The sequence below is a fragment of the Sesamum indicum genome, linkage group LG9 (assembly GCF_026168435.1).
Source record: "Sesamum indicum cultivar Baizhima isolate 11 linkage group LG9, ASM2616843v1, whole genome shotgun sequence".
In the NCBI taxonomy this organism is placed as follows: Eukaryota; Viridiplantae; Streptophyta; class Magnoliopsida; order Lamiales; family Pedaliaceae; genus Sesamum; species Sesamum indicum.
In genome coordinates, this window is record NC_142665.1 from 23,327,227 (window position 1) to 23,341,013 (window position 13,787).

General features: G+C 38.5%; 3 protein-coding genes across 5 annotated transcripts; 2 read left to right on the top strand and 1 right to left on the bottom strand.

The window, feature by feature from the left end:
* On the top strand, nucleotides 1-4,775 carry CRK (CDPK-related kinase). Of its 2 annotated transcripts, XM_011100891.3 has the most exons (12): nucleotides 818-851; nucleotides 950-1,030; nucleotides 1,998-2,128; nucleotides 2,318-2,359; nucleotides 2,469-2,577; nucleotides 2,866-2,944; nucleotides 3,037-3,333; nucleotides 3,409-3,521; nucleotides 3,680-3,787; nucleotides 3,868-3,930; nucleotides 4,031-4,198; nucleotides 4,294-4,775. In XM_011100891.3, the coding sequence occupies exons 2-12, from the start codon at nucleotides 1,022-1,024 to the stop codon at nucleotides 4,432-4,434; spliced, it is 1,260 nt and encodes a 419-aa protein (XP_011099193.1). In that variant the 5' UTR covers nucleotides 818-851; nucleotides 950-1,021; the 3' UTR covers nucleotides 4,435-4,775. The 2 variants fall into 2 exon arrangements, with proteins under 2 accessions (XP_011099192.1, XP_011099193.1); XM_011100890.3 differs by lacking the exon at nucleotides 950-1,030 and having other exon boundaries at nucleotides 1-901.
* Nucleotides 4,776-4,971: 196 nt separating this feature from the next.
* Nucleotides 4,972-9,589, top strand: LOC105177665 (zinc finger CCCH domain-containing protein 62). 2 transcript variants are annotated; one of them, XM_011100888.3, is made up of 9 exons: nucleotides 4,972-5,528; nucleotides 5,673-5,836; nucleotides 5,946-6,063; nucleotides 7,215-7,276; nucleotides 7,380-7,431; nucleotides 7,514-7,644; nucleotides 7,768-7,866; nucleotides 7,948-8,080; nucleotides 8,193-9,589. In XM_011100888.3, the coding sequence occupies exons 1-7, from the start codon at nucleotides 5,407-5,409 to the stop codon at nucleotides 7,770-7,772; spliced, it is 654 nt and encodes a 217-aa protein (XP_011099190.1). In that variant the 5' UTR covers nucleotides 4,972-5,406; the 3' UTR covers nucleotides 7,773-7,866; nucleotides 7,948-8,080; nucleotides 8,193-9,589. The 2 variants fall into 2 exon arrangements, with proteins under 2 accessions (XP_011099190.1, XP_011099191.1); XM_011100889.3 differs by having other exon boundaries at nucleotides 7,523-7,644.
* Nucleotides 9,590-10,982: 1,393 nt separating this feature from the next.
* LOC105177664 (uncharacterized) lies at nucleotides 10,983-13,266 on the bottom strand. The gene is made up of 5 exons (XM_011100886.3): nucleotides 12,861-13,266; nucleotides 12,444-12,703; nucleotides 12,252-12,345; nucleotides 12,043-12,154; nucleotides 10,983-11,474 (listed from the first exon to the last, which is right to left on the bottom strand). Exons 1-5 carry the CDS (start codon nucleotides 12,994-12,996, stop codon nucleotides 11,279-11,281), a joined length of 798 nt encoding a protein of 265 aa, XP_011099188.1. The 5' UTR covers nucleotides 12,997-13,266; the 3' UTR covers nucleotides 10,983-11,278.
* Between the last annotated feature and the right edge of the window lie 521 nt (nucleotides 13,267-13,787).

Sequence of the window (13,787 nt, forward strand, 5' to 3'; positions counted from 1 at the left end):
GTTTCTTCTTCTTCTTTTTTTTTTTTTAATTTTTTTTTATTTTCAAGAATTTCTCTGTTCTGTTCTTGACAAAAGCACCAATCGTCCGTGTGCTTTATCACTTTCTTCACAGATCCCTTCTCCCGCTACTCCCTCTCACTTTCTCACTCCCTACGAGAATTCAAAAGCTAAACCCCCTCCCAGAAAAATGTATTCAAGATTTTGAGAGATTTTCAGTTCTGGGAGGAGGAGAAGAAGCATTCAGAAAGGATTTTCTTTCCTTTTTCTTTTTTTTTTTGTTTAATTCTTGATATTATTTTCTTACGGGGGAGTGAAGATGGGAATTTGTACTTCCAAACCCAGACCCTTTCCGGAACCCAATTTATCAGATGAGTGCAAGAACGCTGCTGTTTCGGCCCAGGATCAGGAGAACGCCGTTCCGGCGGGGAACAACGATGTTAATGCGAAAAGTTCTGGCAATCTTGATGAGAAAAATAGGAACGAGGAAAAGTCAGGAGGAGGTAAGAAATCTCCCTTTTTTCCTTTCTACAGCCCTAGCCCAGCGCATTATTTGTTCTCCAAGAAGTCTCCGGCGAGATCTCCGGCGCCGGGGTCAGTAACGCCGAGGAGATTTTTCAAACGGCCGTTCCCGCCGCCATCGCCGGCGAAGCACATCAAGGCGGTGCTGGCGCGGCGGCATGGCTCTGTGAAGCCGAATGAGGCGGCGATACCAGAGGGGAAGGAGGTATCCGAGGCGTTGAGTCTGGACAAAAGTTTTGGGTTCCCGAAGAAGTTTTACGACAAGTATGAGCTTGGAGAGGAGGTCGGGAGAGGACATTTTGGGTATACTTGTCGGTCGAAGTTCAAGAAAGGTGAGCTCAAAGGGCAGGAAGTTGCCGTTAAGGTCATTCCAAAATCAAAGGTTTGGAAAACAATTCACTTGCCTTTTTTCTTTCCCTTCTTCTTGTAGTTTGGTCTTGTTGAGCTGTGATGCTACTGTTGGCTGATCGGATAAGTTGTTGGGGTGGGAGAGATCTGATCTATGAAAAAGGTTTACTTCTGTTTCTTTGTTAATTTTATCTTTGTCTGATTTAACTCTGTGAAATTTATTATCTCCAAGAATGGATTTCAATTAAAGGTGGTTTGAGTTTTATTCAATTGGAATTGCTGAAATAATTTTTATAGGTTAGTTATGAAATATGATTTACATTTGATTTTCGATCAAGGCGATTGGAGTTTGATTGCTGATCAGAGCTTGATGCGAGCTCAGACATCAGCTTTTGTCTTTGTCTACACATGACTGTCTTTGTCTGCTTATAACACAAACGTTGTAGCAGGCAATGATGAAATGATACTATATTCGGGAAACTGCTTATATGTGGAGAAAGAGCTCTTCATATTTTGATTTTCTATTTTTCACTCTATATTTTCTGGTCAAGAGGGGGGGACGGGGGGGGGGGGGGTGGGGCCTTGAAATTTGTCATTACTTGACACCTCTGGCTACCTCTGTTAGTCTTCTACCTTCGCAATTTTATCACGTTTGGTGGACAACAAAGATGGTTGATGGCATGATTAAATTTACTAATAATATAGAAGCAGCTGAAACACAGAGTTTGCAAGCCAGCATGTGTGCCTGCCTAATCTGAACGAGTTTGGTGAAACACATACCAAAGAAAAAGAGAGTTTACTGAAACACATACCAAATATTAGCATGGAGAGCATATACTGCATGTTGTATTTTAAACTTGTTATTCAATTAGTGTTGCAAGCTGCGTCTTGTCGACTCCCATTGATATGTACATTGATTTTATATGAAACCCTCATGGTAAATGATCTCAATAATATAATTGTAATTTGACTTTAGAAATATGGATATGAGTTGGGAGTTCTTTGTGTTATCCTCATATGTAAGACAATCAATAAGAGTACTGTTGCCCAAATTGTGAAAATTTTGCTGATATTCCTTCAATCTCATATCCATTCTCTTCTCTAATTGTATTTATACTTTCTCTTTCCAGATGACCACCGCTATTGCTATTGAAGATGTGAGAAAGGAGGTGAAAATATTGAGAGCTTTGACGGGACATAGCAATCTGATACAATTTTATGATGCTTATGAAGATCATGACAATGTCTACATCGTGATGGAGTAAGTAGTGTTTTCATTATTATTATTATTATTATCTTTAACCTTGGCTCATTTTCTTCCCCTGCTTGCAATTCCCTATAGTCAATGCCTTTGGTTATTTAGCATGACCTTAAATTATTCTTTTTGTTTGTAATTATCTCAAACACAATCTCTTTGAAAACGCAACTCACTATAGACTTAATATTTCAGGTTATGTGAAGGAGGGGAGCTTTTAGATAGAATACTTTCAAGGTATTTCTTTGAATTGTACAGACATTATGTAACAAAAGAATTGAACCTTGAATGCTAATGTAACTTGTATTCCAGCATAATAACAAATTCAGTTTTCTCTCAACTACAGGGGTGGGAAGTACACAGAAGAGGACGCAAAGACCGTGATGATACAAATACTGAATGTTGTTGCATTCTGCCATCTCCAAGGGGTGGTCCACCGGGATCTTAAACCCGAGGTAGGAGTTTCTTGAGTACATATCTTCAGGTTCAAAAGGCTTATTAATTTGGTGTGGGCTGTCTTAGATGGACTTTTATCACATATTATTATCCGATGGAGAAGATATGATATCAAATATCAGTTGCTAAGTAACTGTGTATTCATCATTGGGAATGCCAGAAATGGTGAAAAGAGTTGAGTTACCCAGAACACACGCAGGGGGGGAGAGAGAGAGGGGCTTAATTCTTATGTTGAATTTGCAACTATAATTTATAGCTTCTTTAACTCTAGCATGTTACTGGATCAGAATTTCTTGTTTACTTCAAAGGAAGAAAACTCGTTACTGAAGGCCATAGATTTTGGTTTATCAGACTTCGTGAAACCAGGTTAGTCCTTATTTGTCTCATTCATGGTTTCTTATTTACCTCTGTTAAGGCAGTGCAGAACTAGTAATATGGTGTTGCATAATTCTTTGCAGATGAAAGGCTTAATGACATTGTTGGCAGTGCATATTATGTGGCTCCTGAAGTATTACATCGAGCGTACAGTACCGAGGCTGACGTTTGGAGTATTGGTGTAATAGCATATATCCTGCTTTGTGGGAGCCGCCCATTTTGGGCTCGAACTGAGTCTGGCATCTTTCGTGCTGTTGTAAAAGCTGAACCAACATATGAAGAACAACCCTGGCCAACTCTGTCTTCTGAGGCCAAAGATTTTGTGAAACGTCTTCTAAATAAGGATCCAAGGAAAAGAATGACTGCAGCTCAAGCCCTTTGTAAGTGTATTTTTGTTCACCAACAAAAAGAAACTGATTCTTCATTTGGAAAGCCTTACAATTTGTCTGCTTCAGGTCATCCATGGATAAAAACTTCTAACGACGTAAAGGTTCCTTTGGACATACTAATATTTAAGCTCATGAGAGCTTATATGCGTTCATCTCCCCTCCGGAAAGCTGCTTTACGGGTGCGTAGAGCAATAATCTTTTTTTATCCTTCCATCTTAATCTGCTTTGTGTGATGAATATTTGAAGAAAAATGTAAAACTAGCCCTCCAAGCACATCGATTATACTTTCTGGTCAAGTTTAGATTTGCTGAACTTCGTTGTTTCTTTATTTTTGCAGGCTTTATCAAAAACACTGACTGCTGATGAACTTTTCTATTTGAAGGAGCAATTTGCTCTATTGGAGCCAAACAAAAATGGCACCATAAGTTTAGACAATGTCAAAGCGGTTCGTACTTTGCACATTGTTATAATTTATTATTCAGTTTGAATGAAAACTTGGTCTCAGCTTCTGCTTTTTTTGGTCAGGCCTTGAAGAAGAACGCAACTGATGCCATGAATGAGTCACGCGTTTATGATTTTCTTGCTTCAGTATGCCTCTGAACACCGTGTTATGGCTTCCTTGTTAGCTATGATTTGCTTCGTTTTATATTCTAGATATAATAACCAATTTCTTCTCCTGCCATGACAGCTTAATGCACTTCAATACAGAAGGATGGATTTTGAAGAATTCTGTGCTGCTGCATTAAGTGTCTATCAGTTGGAGGCTCTCGAGAGATGGGAGCAACATGCTCGTTGTGCCTATGAACTCTTCGAGAAGGATGGGAACCGTACTATCATGATTGAGGAGTTAGCTTCGGTAATAACAAATTTTGTACGATTTTTTTTCAAATACGACCAGTTTAGAGATCATATAAATTTAACCCCACATCTTTTTTTCCCCCCACATTTCAGGAACTCGGGCTTAGCCCTTCGGTTCCTGTTCATGCCGTTCTCCATGATTGGATTAGACACACTGATGGAAAACTTAGTTTCCTTGGATTTGTCAAGCTATTACATGGTGTTTCCAGCCGTTCACTTGCCAAAGTACATTGACACTTATGGGGAAAAGTTGACAAACCTTGATTCCTGTTACTTCCTCATGCCCCACGATCTTTTGCAATAACAGGGGAGGCTGATAAGAGGAGATACAGATCACTCCCCATACCCCCCCGAGTTGCAAGACGAAGGGTAAGTTTCAAGTGACATTGATGAGGCGCAGTGGGCATTGCTGGGATTTCAGAAAGGGCATCCAAGAATTTACTTACTGGTGTAAAGTTTGTAGTTAAATTTTGTGTCCGATTGCAGCTGAGAATATTTCGATGCTGGTTTTAGTGAATATTCTTACACTCTCATATTCTAACATATATTGGAGACACAGACAGCCCTGACATCAACAGTCTTGTATCTCCCTTTCCCACCTAATTTCGTGCTAATGTGTTGATTACTTCTATGTCTACGAATTTTACAGCAGTCTGTGGACCTGTGGTGACTGGAATTTGAAAATCTGGGAATGCATAACTCTAAATTTTTTTCTCTAATGATTAATGTGATGTCAATGTTGTTAGCATAGTAGTAATTAATTGAAGAGGTAATTATGAGTATATTTCCTAACCCTTTTTACATAAATCACTTATATTTTTCGTATAGTAATAGAAATTATCCAAAACAACAATGAACTTTGTTTATGATATTTATTCTGTATATAATATCAAAACTTTGAGTTATCAGAAACAACTAAGTGTGCAAAATTATTGGATTTTAGAGGGTAAATTACAATGAATTCCTTTTAAATTATAATTATAAATATTCAATGTTATTTGAACAGTTAGAAGTAGCCCAATGGCCACTTTTTCCCCCTTGGTTTAGATGATAACTAACTTTCATGACTCATTTTAATGATTTGAGTAAAGTAAATGCCCTTTCCATTGCCCAACAAATTTCCCTATTTTAATGATTTGAACGCTAACTCTTTTTCACGTCTCAAGATAATCTTCTTGGTTGGGAAATTTTCTGTTGGAATTTTGAATGGCTCACGAGAAGTCCAAGAAACGGAATTTCATCGAAACTTCCTCTTCCGAGGAATCAGAACCATCACTGCGCGAGAGTGACGACGACGCTGTTGAGGAGATCAGTTCTTCCACTTCTTGGTATTTTCGGAACTCCTCGTTCTTCTAATAGAGTACAGTCCAATTGTTTGCGGTTTATGTACGAATGTACTATATCTCTCCTTTTTCTCATTAGGCTTTGTGATTGTGATGATCATTTTTTTGATTTTCTACTTGGTGCTGCAGTAATGATGATGATGATGATGATGATGAAGACAACGATGATGGGAGTGAGTGGAATGATTCAGAAGACGACGAGGCTGTCGATGAAGATGAAGAATGCAACTATGGCTATGTTGATAAAGATGATGAAGAAGCCATATGCAAAAAAGTTATTCAATTTATTCGAGGTCTGTTTTCTTTTCTGGAATTGATAAAATGCTATCTTTATGTATGAAGTTCTAATTGATAGAAGTTTATAAATTTGGGGCTTAATGACTGTTTCTGTGTGTGCTGCAGGGGGGAGTGTCCTCCAAGAGCTAAAGCTGGTTGAATGTAAAGCATATCTTCGAAAACATAGTTTGAGAGTATCAGGAAGTATAGAAGAGTGTATAGAAAGGATCAAGGAGCACTGGAGGTTAGTAGGTTTATTGCATATCATGCACTGCCAATATCTTTCGTGAATGTTAGCTTCCTGAGGAAATCTTTTCCAATGCTACAGAGCTGCTTCCTCGTTCTGCTGTCTGCTTGACTTGCGTACCAACAAAATAATGTGGATAGAGTACATTTCCTTGTTCTCTTATTCCACTCACTATTCTCTTTAAGAAAAAGAATTCTGCTTCATGGGGTTGAGCGTTCATTATCACTGTCTCCCTTAGTGGAGGCAAGCCAATTAGAAAAAAGAAAGAAAAGAAAAGATGAGAAATGGAAAAGGAACTAGATATCTAGCCTTCCAACTGCGTATGGTAAACGATGCGAATCTGGTTGGTTGAAAGAAGAATGGTTGCTTACTATGAGCTTAAAATATGTTGCTTCTCTGAGCGAGTCCTAACTTCTCCTTCTCAGTTAGTCATGAAGGATTTGGGTGCGTTTACTGGGTCCAGTTAATGTTATTAGTTATTCATATGACTTTGAATAATGGAAGGGTTAGGAAACGATCCTGCTGAAACAAACCTGTGAAAAAGAAATGCAATTAAATGCCATCTTTGGTGGAAATCACTGGGATGCCTAACTATCAATTTGACTCATTTGAGGAGGGATGGATAAGTAATTAACTCTCAACATATATGAAATGTGGATTTGTAGCAGTCATACAGTATCAAACTATGTTTGCCCTTGCATCTTTAGTTGCAGAACTTTCTTTGGTGTTTTTTATCATGTAGAAGCATGGATTTCCAGCTTCATATCGTTGGTGCTTGGAGTGAAAAAATGTGGCCACTAACTTTAAGCACTGCATCTATGTGTCGTCATGAAATGTTTTAGTGCATCACTTTGTGGTCCACATGACATTATAACTTATGAGTTATGAACCACATCACTATGTAGTTTCACGGTACATGTGATTATGAACCATTCACACTTGTATATCAATTTAAAGGCAGACATGTTTTCTTTTTGTTAGTGGTGTTCCGAAGTTAGTCACACTAACTACATTTAATTCGTCATAGAAGTGCTTATCATTTTCTGAAGGCGATAGTGGGCCTGAAGGGGTTATAGAATAATATATTGTTCCATATTTTGGTTTCTATTTGGTGTATGAAGTCACATGTTGAGATTTTTCTGCCACAGGTTGAAAGAAGGGAATGGTGAAGCATTTTATCCGAGATCATCATTTACAATTGACTGCACTGGTATCCTTGACAATCGATGCTCTTTGTTTCCAAAGGAAAAAATACCTGGAACACTTCTTTAGCGGTTATTTCATTTTCACCACCTTGGCTTTCTTCTGCACAGGCGATGTCTGCAAGGGGGATGTTGTTTTGTTCTACCAGAAAGTATATCAGAGGTATTAATCACAACTGCTCTATGATTGTTTACATGGTTCGGTTGCATTCATTTTCTTCTCAATTGATGACATTACTTGGAAGTTGGAACAGATTTGACAAAATGACGAGGCGTGGAAGTCATTTGGGGAGGAGGACTGTCGCTGGGAGGATTGTAAAGGAAAGCTATGGTGTTGCCAGACAACAGCATACCTTCACGGTTAGACCAATTTTAGGTAAGAAGATAGGAGTGAAATTCAAATATAGAAGGCTAATCATCGTGGGGTTTGATCTCCTTGGTAATTCTCATGCCTTTTTCTGTCAACCCAGTTTCCTTCTGATTCTTGATGTTAAACCAGGTTGAAGTGCTGTGGAGCAGAGGGACCAAGAAACTAGCTCCACTATACCCTTTACTTGTGAAAGGTCGCAACCTCTATAAATTGAAGACATTTAGACAGGTACATTCATCTTGACCTGGCAAAATAATGTCCTATAGTTAACAATGGTCATAAACATTTTTCTCTTTTTGGCTGTATCAGCGTTGGAAGAATGAGAAAGAAAGACTGGAAGTACTTGCAGAGAAGCACAAAAGGGGAGCTGCAGCTAGAAATATCAGAGCCATGAGGAAGGCAAAAGCCGTGATGAATACAGATAAATCCCTTACACACCAAGGTAAGAATGTGTATCACTGTATTGCAAGACAGAGAGCTTCTCTGGTATTTTTTACTTTTTATACTTAGTTTGAAGTGCAACTTTAGCATTAGTTTTTGTTGTGTGGCGATAGGTGCCAAAAATAGCAAGCATTTCCTTCATTTAGGTCCATCTGGAGCGAGAGAGACAACTCAGATGAAGAAGAATTGTGTAAAGGAATATGGAAAGGCGTCACCCAAAAAGAAGAAGCGGAGTCCTCTTCAAAATTTTGCCCCTATTCAAAAGTCAAATTCAAGGAAAAATAGCCATTTGAAAGGCCCTGCATCTCACAGGACAAGCCAAAACCTTACCCGAACCAACCAAGGTAGAGAACCCACAGTGTTGCTGTACAATTATCCTTCCCAACCCTTTAACCACTTTCAGTTAGATGTTTTGCCAAGAGAATTGCACCACTTCCCTTCTCATAGAACTTCTGCATCCACAGCTAGTTTGCCTTGTTCTCATCCTCGTCCAAATTCTGTTCTGAACCCTGTTCCAGAATGCCAAGAATTTTGGCATAGCAGTTTTGTCGACCCCGCTTATTCACATTCTAAGCATGTATATGAACCAAGGAAGTGTAACCGCTTCCCTAGATTTATGGACAGTCATCCATCATATTACGCGTCACCTACTGACAGACACAGATGGAGATAATATGGTATGAACCTATGCTACAATCCCCTATGTTTTACTTTGTATACACCAACATGTGGACCATTTTGCTTTAGGGTTTTGGTTTAAAATGTTGAAGTGAGAAAACAAATGCCAGTTTTTGCTGCTCATCCCCGTCAATTGTTGCTCCACGTGTATCGTATCCTGTGATGTAACTCAAATCGGTAGCTGCTGAATCTTGATGCTGTGATAAAAAAAAAAGGCCTCCAAAAGACACGAGTGATATAGGATTGGCTGATTTGGTAAGCATTGGGACACATTAAGCAACACCCACTTCCGGTTTTTGGTGGATAATAATCAAATTTTACATCAGAAGAAGATTACAGTTACCAGGATGCATATAAATTGAGAAAATGCTCAGTATTTTAGGTACCTACCGTAGAGTAAGGCTGAGAAATGGCGGTGAAAAGGCATTCATAGGCAGTAACTTTTATGCTTCAGAAATTTAGACTGGACATGAAACGCAGTGGCCTTTGCTTTTGTTGCCATCACTATCAGTCAGCGTATGGTTGGTAACTTTTGAGCTGTAATGAAATGGTTGTTGGAATGCTCAAGTTAAGCTTCTCATCCACTTGTACTAGGAAGAACAGACCTGCACTTGGACCCGTCTGCAATTTGGCTGGAGTAAGGTACTGAAAATTTTATAGCTAACCTCTTTCTGTGGAAATGCACGTCCTAGTGGGTGACTCAAAACTGCGGACATGTAACATAGAAGAACGTCTCACCATTGCTTTCTCCATTTGTAAATCAGAGAAATCATGTTAACTTTGTATTTCAGCATATATCTTGTTAAAGATGCCACTATGTGTTGAGGACTAATTTGCTACAGGAGGCACAACAGTTCGAAAAGAAATCTCATCAAAAGCAAAACAAGGTGATATGAGTTGAGTCTTCACTTAGTTCTCATCTCTTTGTTCTAATGAACTTTTGATTCCATGTAAAATCCGTCCATTAGAATTTGAGAAAAGTTGGGTTATCTTTAAGATGTAGTCGACATAGTTGCTATTTTAAGCTTCTCGACGTCCTCATTAGGAGGGACCTCTCATGCGCATATCGGACATTTCGTTCCTATTTTTATTTTGATACTAAAGAAAGATGTAATGAAATAGTTATTAAAGGATGTGTAAATTATTGAGTTGATAGTTTGATGTAACAACGTAATCATTCCTTGTTTTCAGAAAAAGAACTAAAACACGTATTTGTTGATTAAACTTATCCGAGGTGTTAGGCGATGTTCATGGGCATAAAACTTATTGACGTGTCCACCCACTTACAAATTGAATTCCACTATCAGCAAGGGCATAAGTGAATGCATTACAGTGTACATATCGGTCAATAACATCTTGAATCCACTTTAATGTACTGTCGGCTGTTGCAATTGAAGGAAGAGGGATGGCTGTGATTGCTGATGATTGTATTCCATAGTCCTCCTCATGTATGATTGCTTTCCGATTTCCAGGATCAATGGGGCCTACGCCATAAAAATTGACGGCTCTTGATAGTCAAAATATCCCAACACTATCCTGGTTTTTTTCATCTCATAGTACATTCCATCGTATGAATTGTCCTTAACATGATGAGGACAGCACAATACAAGAAGTGAAAACTTTGAATCATAGTGTAATATGCTATATATAGGATATTTTACTAAACCATATTCTGAACCTAAAACTATAGTCATACTTTTAATATTACAATATTCTCATTAGTTAATGGTCTTCACATTTTACTTTTCCTGCTGCTTTAAAGTCATAGGAATATTTTTTTTGGTTCAAGTGCTATGAATCTTCTCATAATATTATTCTAACTTGTTCACAACAATTCCACCAGAATATTAAAGATTAAATTTAGAATCCCATATAATTAAATATATTAGATCAGCCAGAGTCATTTCATAATGAATACATATAAAGTTTTGAGCTCTATTTTCTTTAATCAAGATCCAACTCGTAATACTTAAATATAAAATTACTGACTAAATAAATATAAAATTATTGGTTTAATCGTTAGTGTTTTGCAAAGATGTGAATGGGATAAAGAACCACCCTCAAGAGAAAAAGCAAGCGGATGACATTGAGTGGTCCATATTTCATACAGCATCAAGCGAATCAGAGATTGTGTGTACTGAATTGGAACACGAATAGCTATTCAGTCCACCCAACCATGTACCTTTCTGGACCTTTTCCAACTGTTGGACATCCCCACCTCATCATGAGATGATAATATCATACCACCTTTATTAGATTCGAGAAAATTACACACACTTAGCAAGGCCACAACTAATCAATTTTCTAGACTTCACAATCATACGACATACACTAGTCAAAGCATTGAAAACGCTAGTACGGAGAGTCCACACCAGCATTCAAGAAATTTGAACTAACATGAAATATCACATGACATGGTTACTTTAACTTGTGTAAACATATTGTGATAACTTAATCTGATAAGCAATCAACTAGACTGATGAAGAATGGTAACAACTAACAACTTTGGAGATGCATTGTCTCACAAGAGCCTGGGGCCGCCAGGGCGGAGATCCATCTCTTGGGTCCAGGTTGATCTGTCCTGAACATGCAATTGCCAGTATGTTTGAGCCAGAACATCAGGGTCCATGTAACCGTCCCCTCCTCCACTGTGTTGTTGTTCACCAACAGAAGACGTCGACGATCTGTGGTGCGAAGTTGACGGCATACTGCTGCCCCTGCCAAGTTCCCACAATTGGAAAGATTATATCATCTGTCACTACTACTACATTATGTCATGTTTTTGAAGTCCTTTTATGCTAATCTTGAGTAGTATTCAGACTGTTGTATTGTAAGATCGAAGGATTTCAAGAATCTACTTACGAACAAAAAAGCTTATAAGATTCTGATACATAATATGCACTTTGAATCTTCTATTTTTGATGCATAATTAATACCAATATGTAGCAATTGTACTTGATAATAACAAGCAAAAATGTAACTCCAATTTGGGGTTAGCTTTATAGTACTAGTTTACCCCACAACCTTTTATATGCATCTTATCCAGGAAAACTACTTGTGAATATATATCTTTAGTAGACATCTAGAAAGATGGAAAAATTTGAAGTATAGCTAGTTTATGAACGAGGGACTGCAAGTGGTTTGGGAAAAAAGTAAACAAGATTCCCGGGATCTCATGCATCAAGAATCTTTAAAAGTTCTGGGCAGACAGTCAGATTAGTAACTTCACTACAACTTAGGCTGTTTGATTGGGAAATATCGGGAAAATTCAGGAACCAGACAAACCTAGGGGGGCCGACGATGCCGTCGATGATGACATGAGCCACGTGTACTCCAAGTGGCTGGAACTCTCGAGCCAGGCATTGTGATAAGGCTCTCAATGCAAATTTCCCACAACCTAATCCATTTTCATTTTAAAGAAACAAAACCAGATTAACGTGGTTTTAATCGAATTTAAGTTTGGTATTAAGTATGATTAGTAGATTAATTGCTACATAAATCCGAGTAACCGGCAATGCCGTTGAGCGAGGCTGAGCAACCCGTTAAAAGAATCGTCCCTCTCCCTCTATCCACCATTCCAGGCAACACCTGATAATTTAATCACATTATTGATCACTCTACACTAATTTTTGCAAAATTTAAAGAATTTTTACCGACTAAGAGTTTGAAATATGTTATTGGGAAACCTGTTGTGCGCAGTGGAAGGCGCCGACGGAGGAAACGGCGAGTGATTTCTCGAAATGGTCGAGGCGGATGCCAGTGAAGCTGGTGGGGGTCCACGATACTGGGTGGTAGGCGTTGTAGACTAAAACTTCGACGAAACCCAAAGAGAGAACCCCCTCGAACGCATCCTTTATGCTCCGCGAGTCCGAGCAGTCAATTCGGATCGCGAACACTTGCGCCTTTTCTTCCCTCGCTATCTCGTCTGCAAATCTCGATAACCTACCTGTACTAGCAATTCAGGAAAACAAAATCAGCATTTCGTGGTTTCATGTCTCTCTCTCTCTATATATATATGTATGTATGTATATATCTGTCAGGAAGCTAGCTAGATGGGATTAATTTGGAGGATCCAGTCTTCAACAGGAAGTGAAGATACAGACCTAGGTCGCGGGCGAGGATGGCGACGGTGTAGCCTTCGTGAGCGAATTTACGGGCGATGGAACGGCCGAGCTGGGCTCCAACGCCGACAATGGCGGCGATGCCTTTCGGCGAGGGTGAGCTCGCCATGCTGCGCATCCTAGATAGATATGTATGTACGTACAGTGTATTTACAACTGCTACGCAACAACCAAACCCACAATAAAAAATAAAAACAACAGATAATTATGCCTAAGAAAATCTCAGCAATTGCTGTCTCAACTATACCGCTTCCATGCTGAGATACAGTTACATATCTATATATATATATATAGATATAGATACAGATATAGATATGGATGTAGGAAATATATAAAAAAAAGATATAGATACAAGAATATATATAGATACTGTGTGAATTGCTTCTCACTGAGTGTGTGTGTGTGAGGGAGAGAGAGAGAGAGATTTGAAGCTTGTACGTATATATCAACATCATATAAAATTGCAATATTAGTCCCAGATTATGGGTGATTTGCATGTTTAGCACTATACTTGTGAAAATAGTCAATTTTAATCTCATACTTTTATTTTATTTTTTGTGTGAAATTAGTCCCGCTATTAATTATGTTGCAAAAGAGGAAAATATATATATATATTTTTAACGATCTTGTGTTGTGGAAGAGGAAGACATGTAAGCCCTTTCACAAACTCTACTGTTTCATGTTTTTCAATAAGAAAAATCAGCCCCCTCTCTCAGACAAAACGTTCCTCTCACTAAACTAGCCTTGAGTTTTCATCTCCCACTCCTACAAGTAATTTCATCATCTACTGGCTAGGGTTGAACTTTTACAACAAACATACTACATCAATTAGGTGTGTTCTTAATTCATTGGTTTCTTCGAGCAAAACAAGGGTTTTTAGGATTGAGTAGCATCGATCCATACGTCAGT

Excerpts from the sequence above, each read along its gene's own strand:
- CRK (XM_011100890.3), top strand. The coding sequence starts at position 317 with ATGGGAATTTGTACTTCCAAACCCAGACCCTTTCCGGAACCCAATTTA. Across the intron at positions 902-1,997 it reads AGGTCATTCCAAAATCAAAG|ATGACCACCGCTATTGCTAT; the intron begins GTTTGGAAAACA and ends TTCTCTTTCCAG. Across the intron at positions 3,522-3,679 it reads TCCGGAAAGCTGCTTTACGG|GCTTTATCAAAAACACTGAC; the intron begins GTGCGTAGAGCA and ends TTATTTTTGCAG.
- LOC105177665 (XM_011100888.3), top strand. The coding sequence starts at position 5,407 with ATGGCTCACGAGAAGTCCAAGAAACGGAATTTCATCGAAACTTCCTCT. Across the intron at positions 5,529-5,672 it reads ATCAGTTCTTCCACTTCTTG|TAATGATGATGATGATGATG; the intron begins GTATTTTCGGAA and ends TTGGTGCTGCAG. Across the intron at positions 7,432-7,513 it reads TACCAGAAAGTATATCAGAG|TTGGAACAGATTTGACAAAA; the intron begins GTATTAATCACA and ends ATTACTTGGAAG.
- LOC105177664 (XM_011100886.3), bottom strand. The coding sequence starts at position 12,996 with ATGCGCAGCATGGCGAGCTCACCCTCGCCGAAAGGCATCGCCGCCATT. Across the intron at positions 12,346-12,443 it reads CCTTCCACTGCGCACAACAG|GTGTTGCCTGGAATGGTGGA; the intron begins GTTTCCCAATAA and ends TTAAATTATCAG. Across the intron at positions 12,155-12,251 it reads TGCCGGTTACTCGGATTTAT|GTTGTGGGAAATTTGCATTG; the intron begins GTAGCAATTAAT and ends AAAATGGATTAG.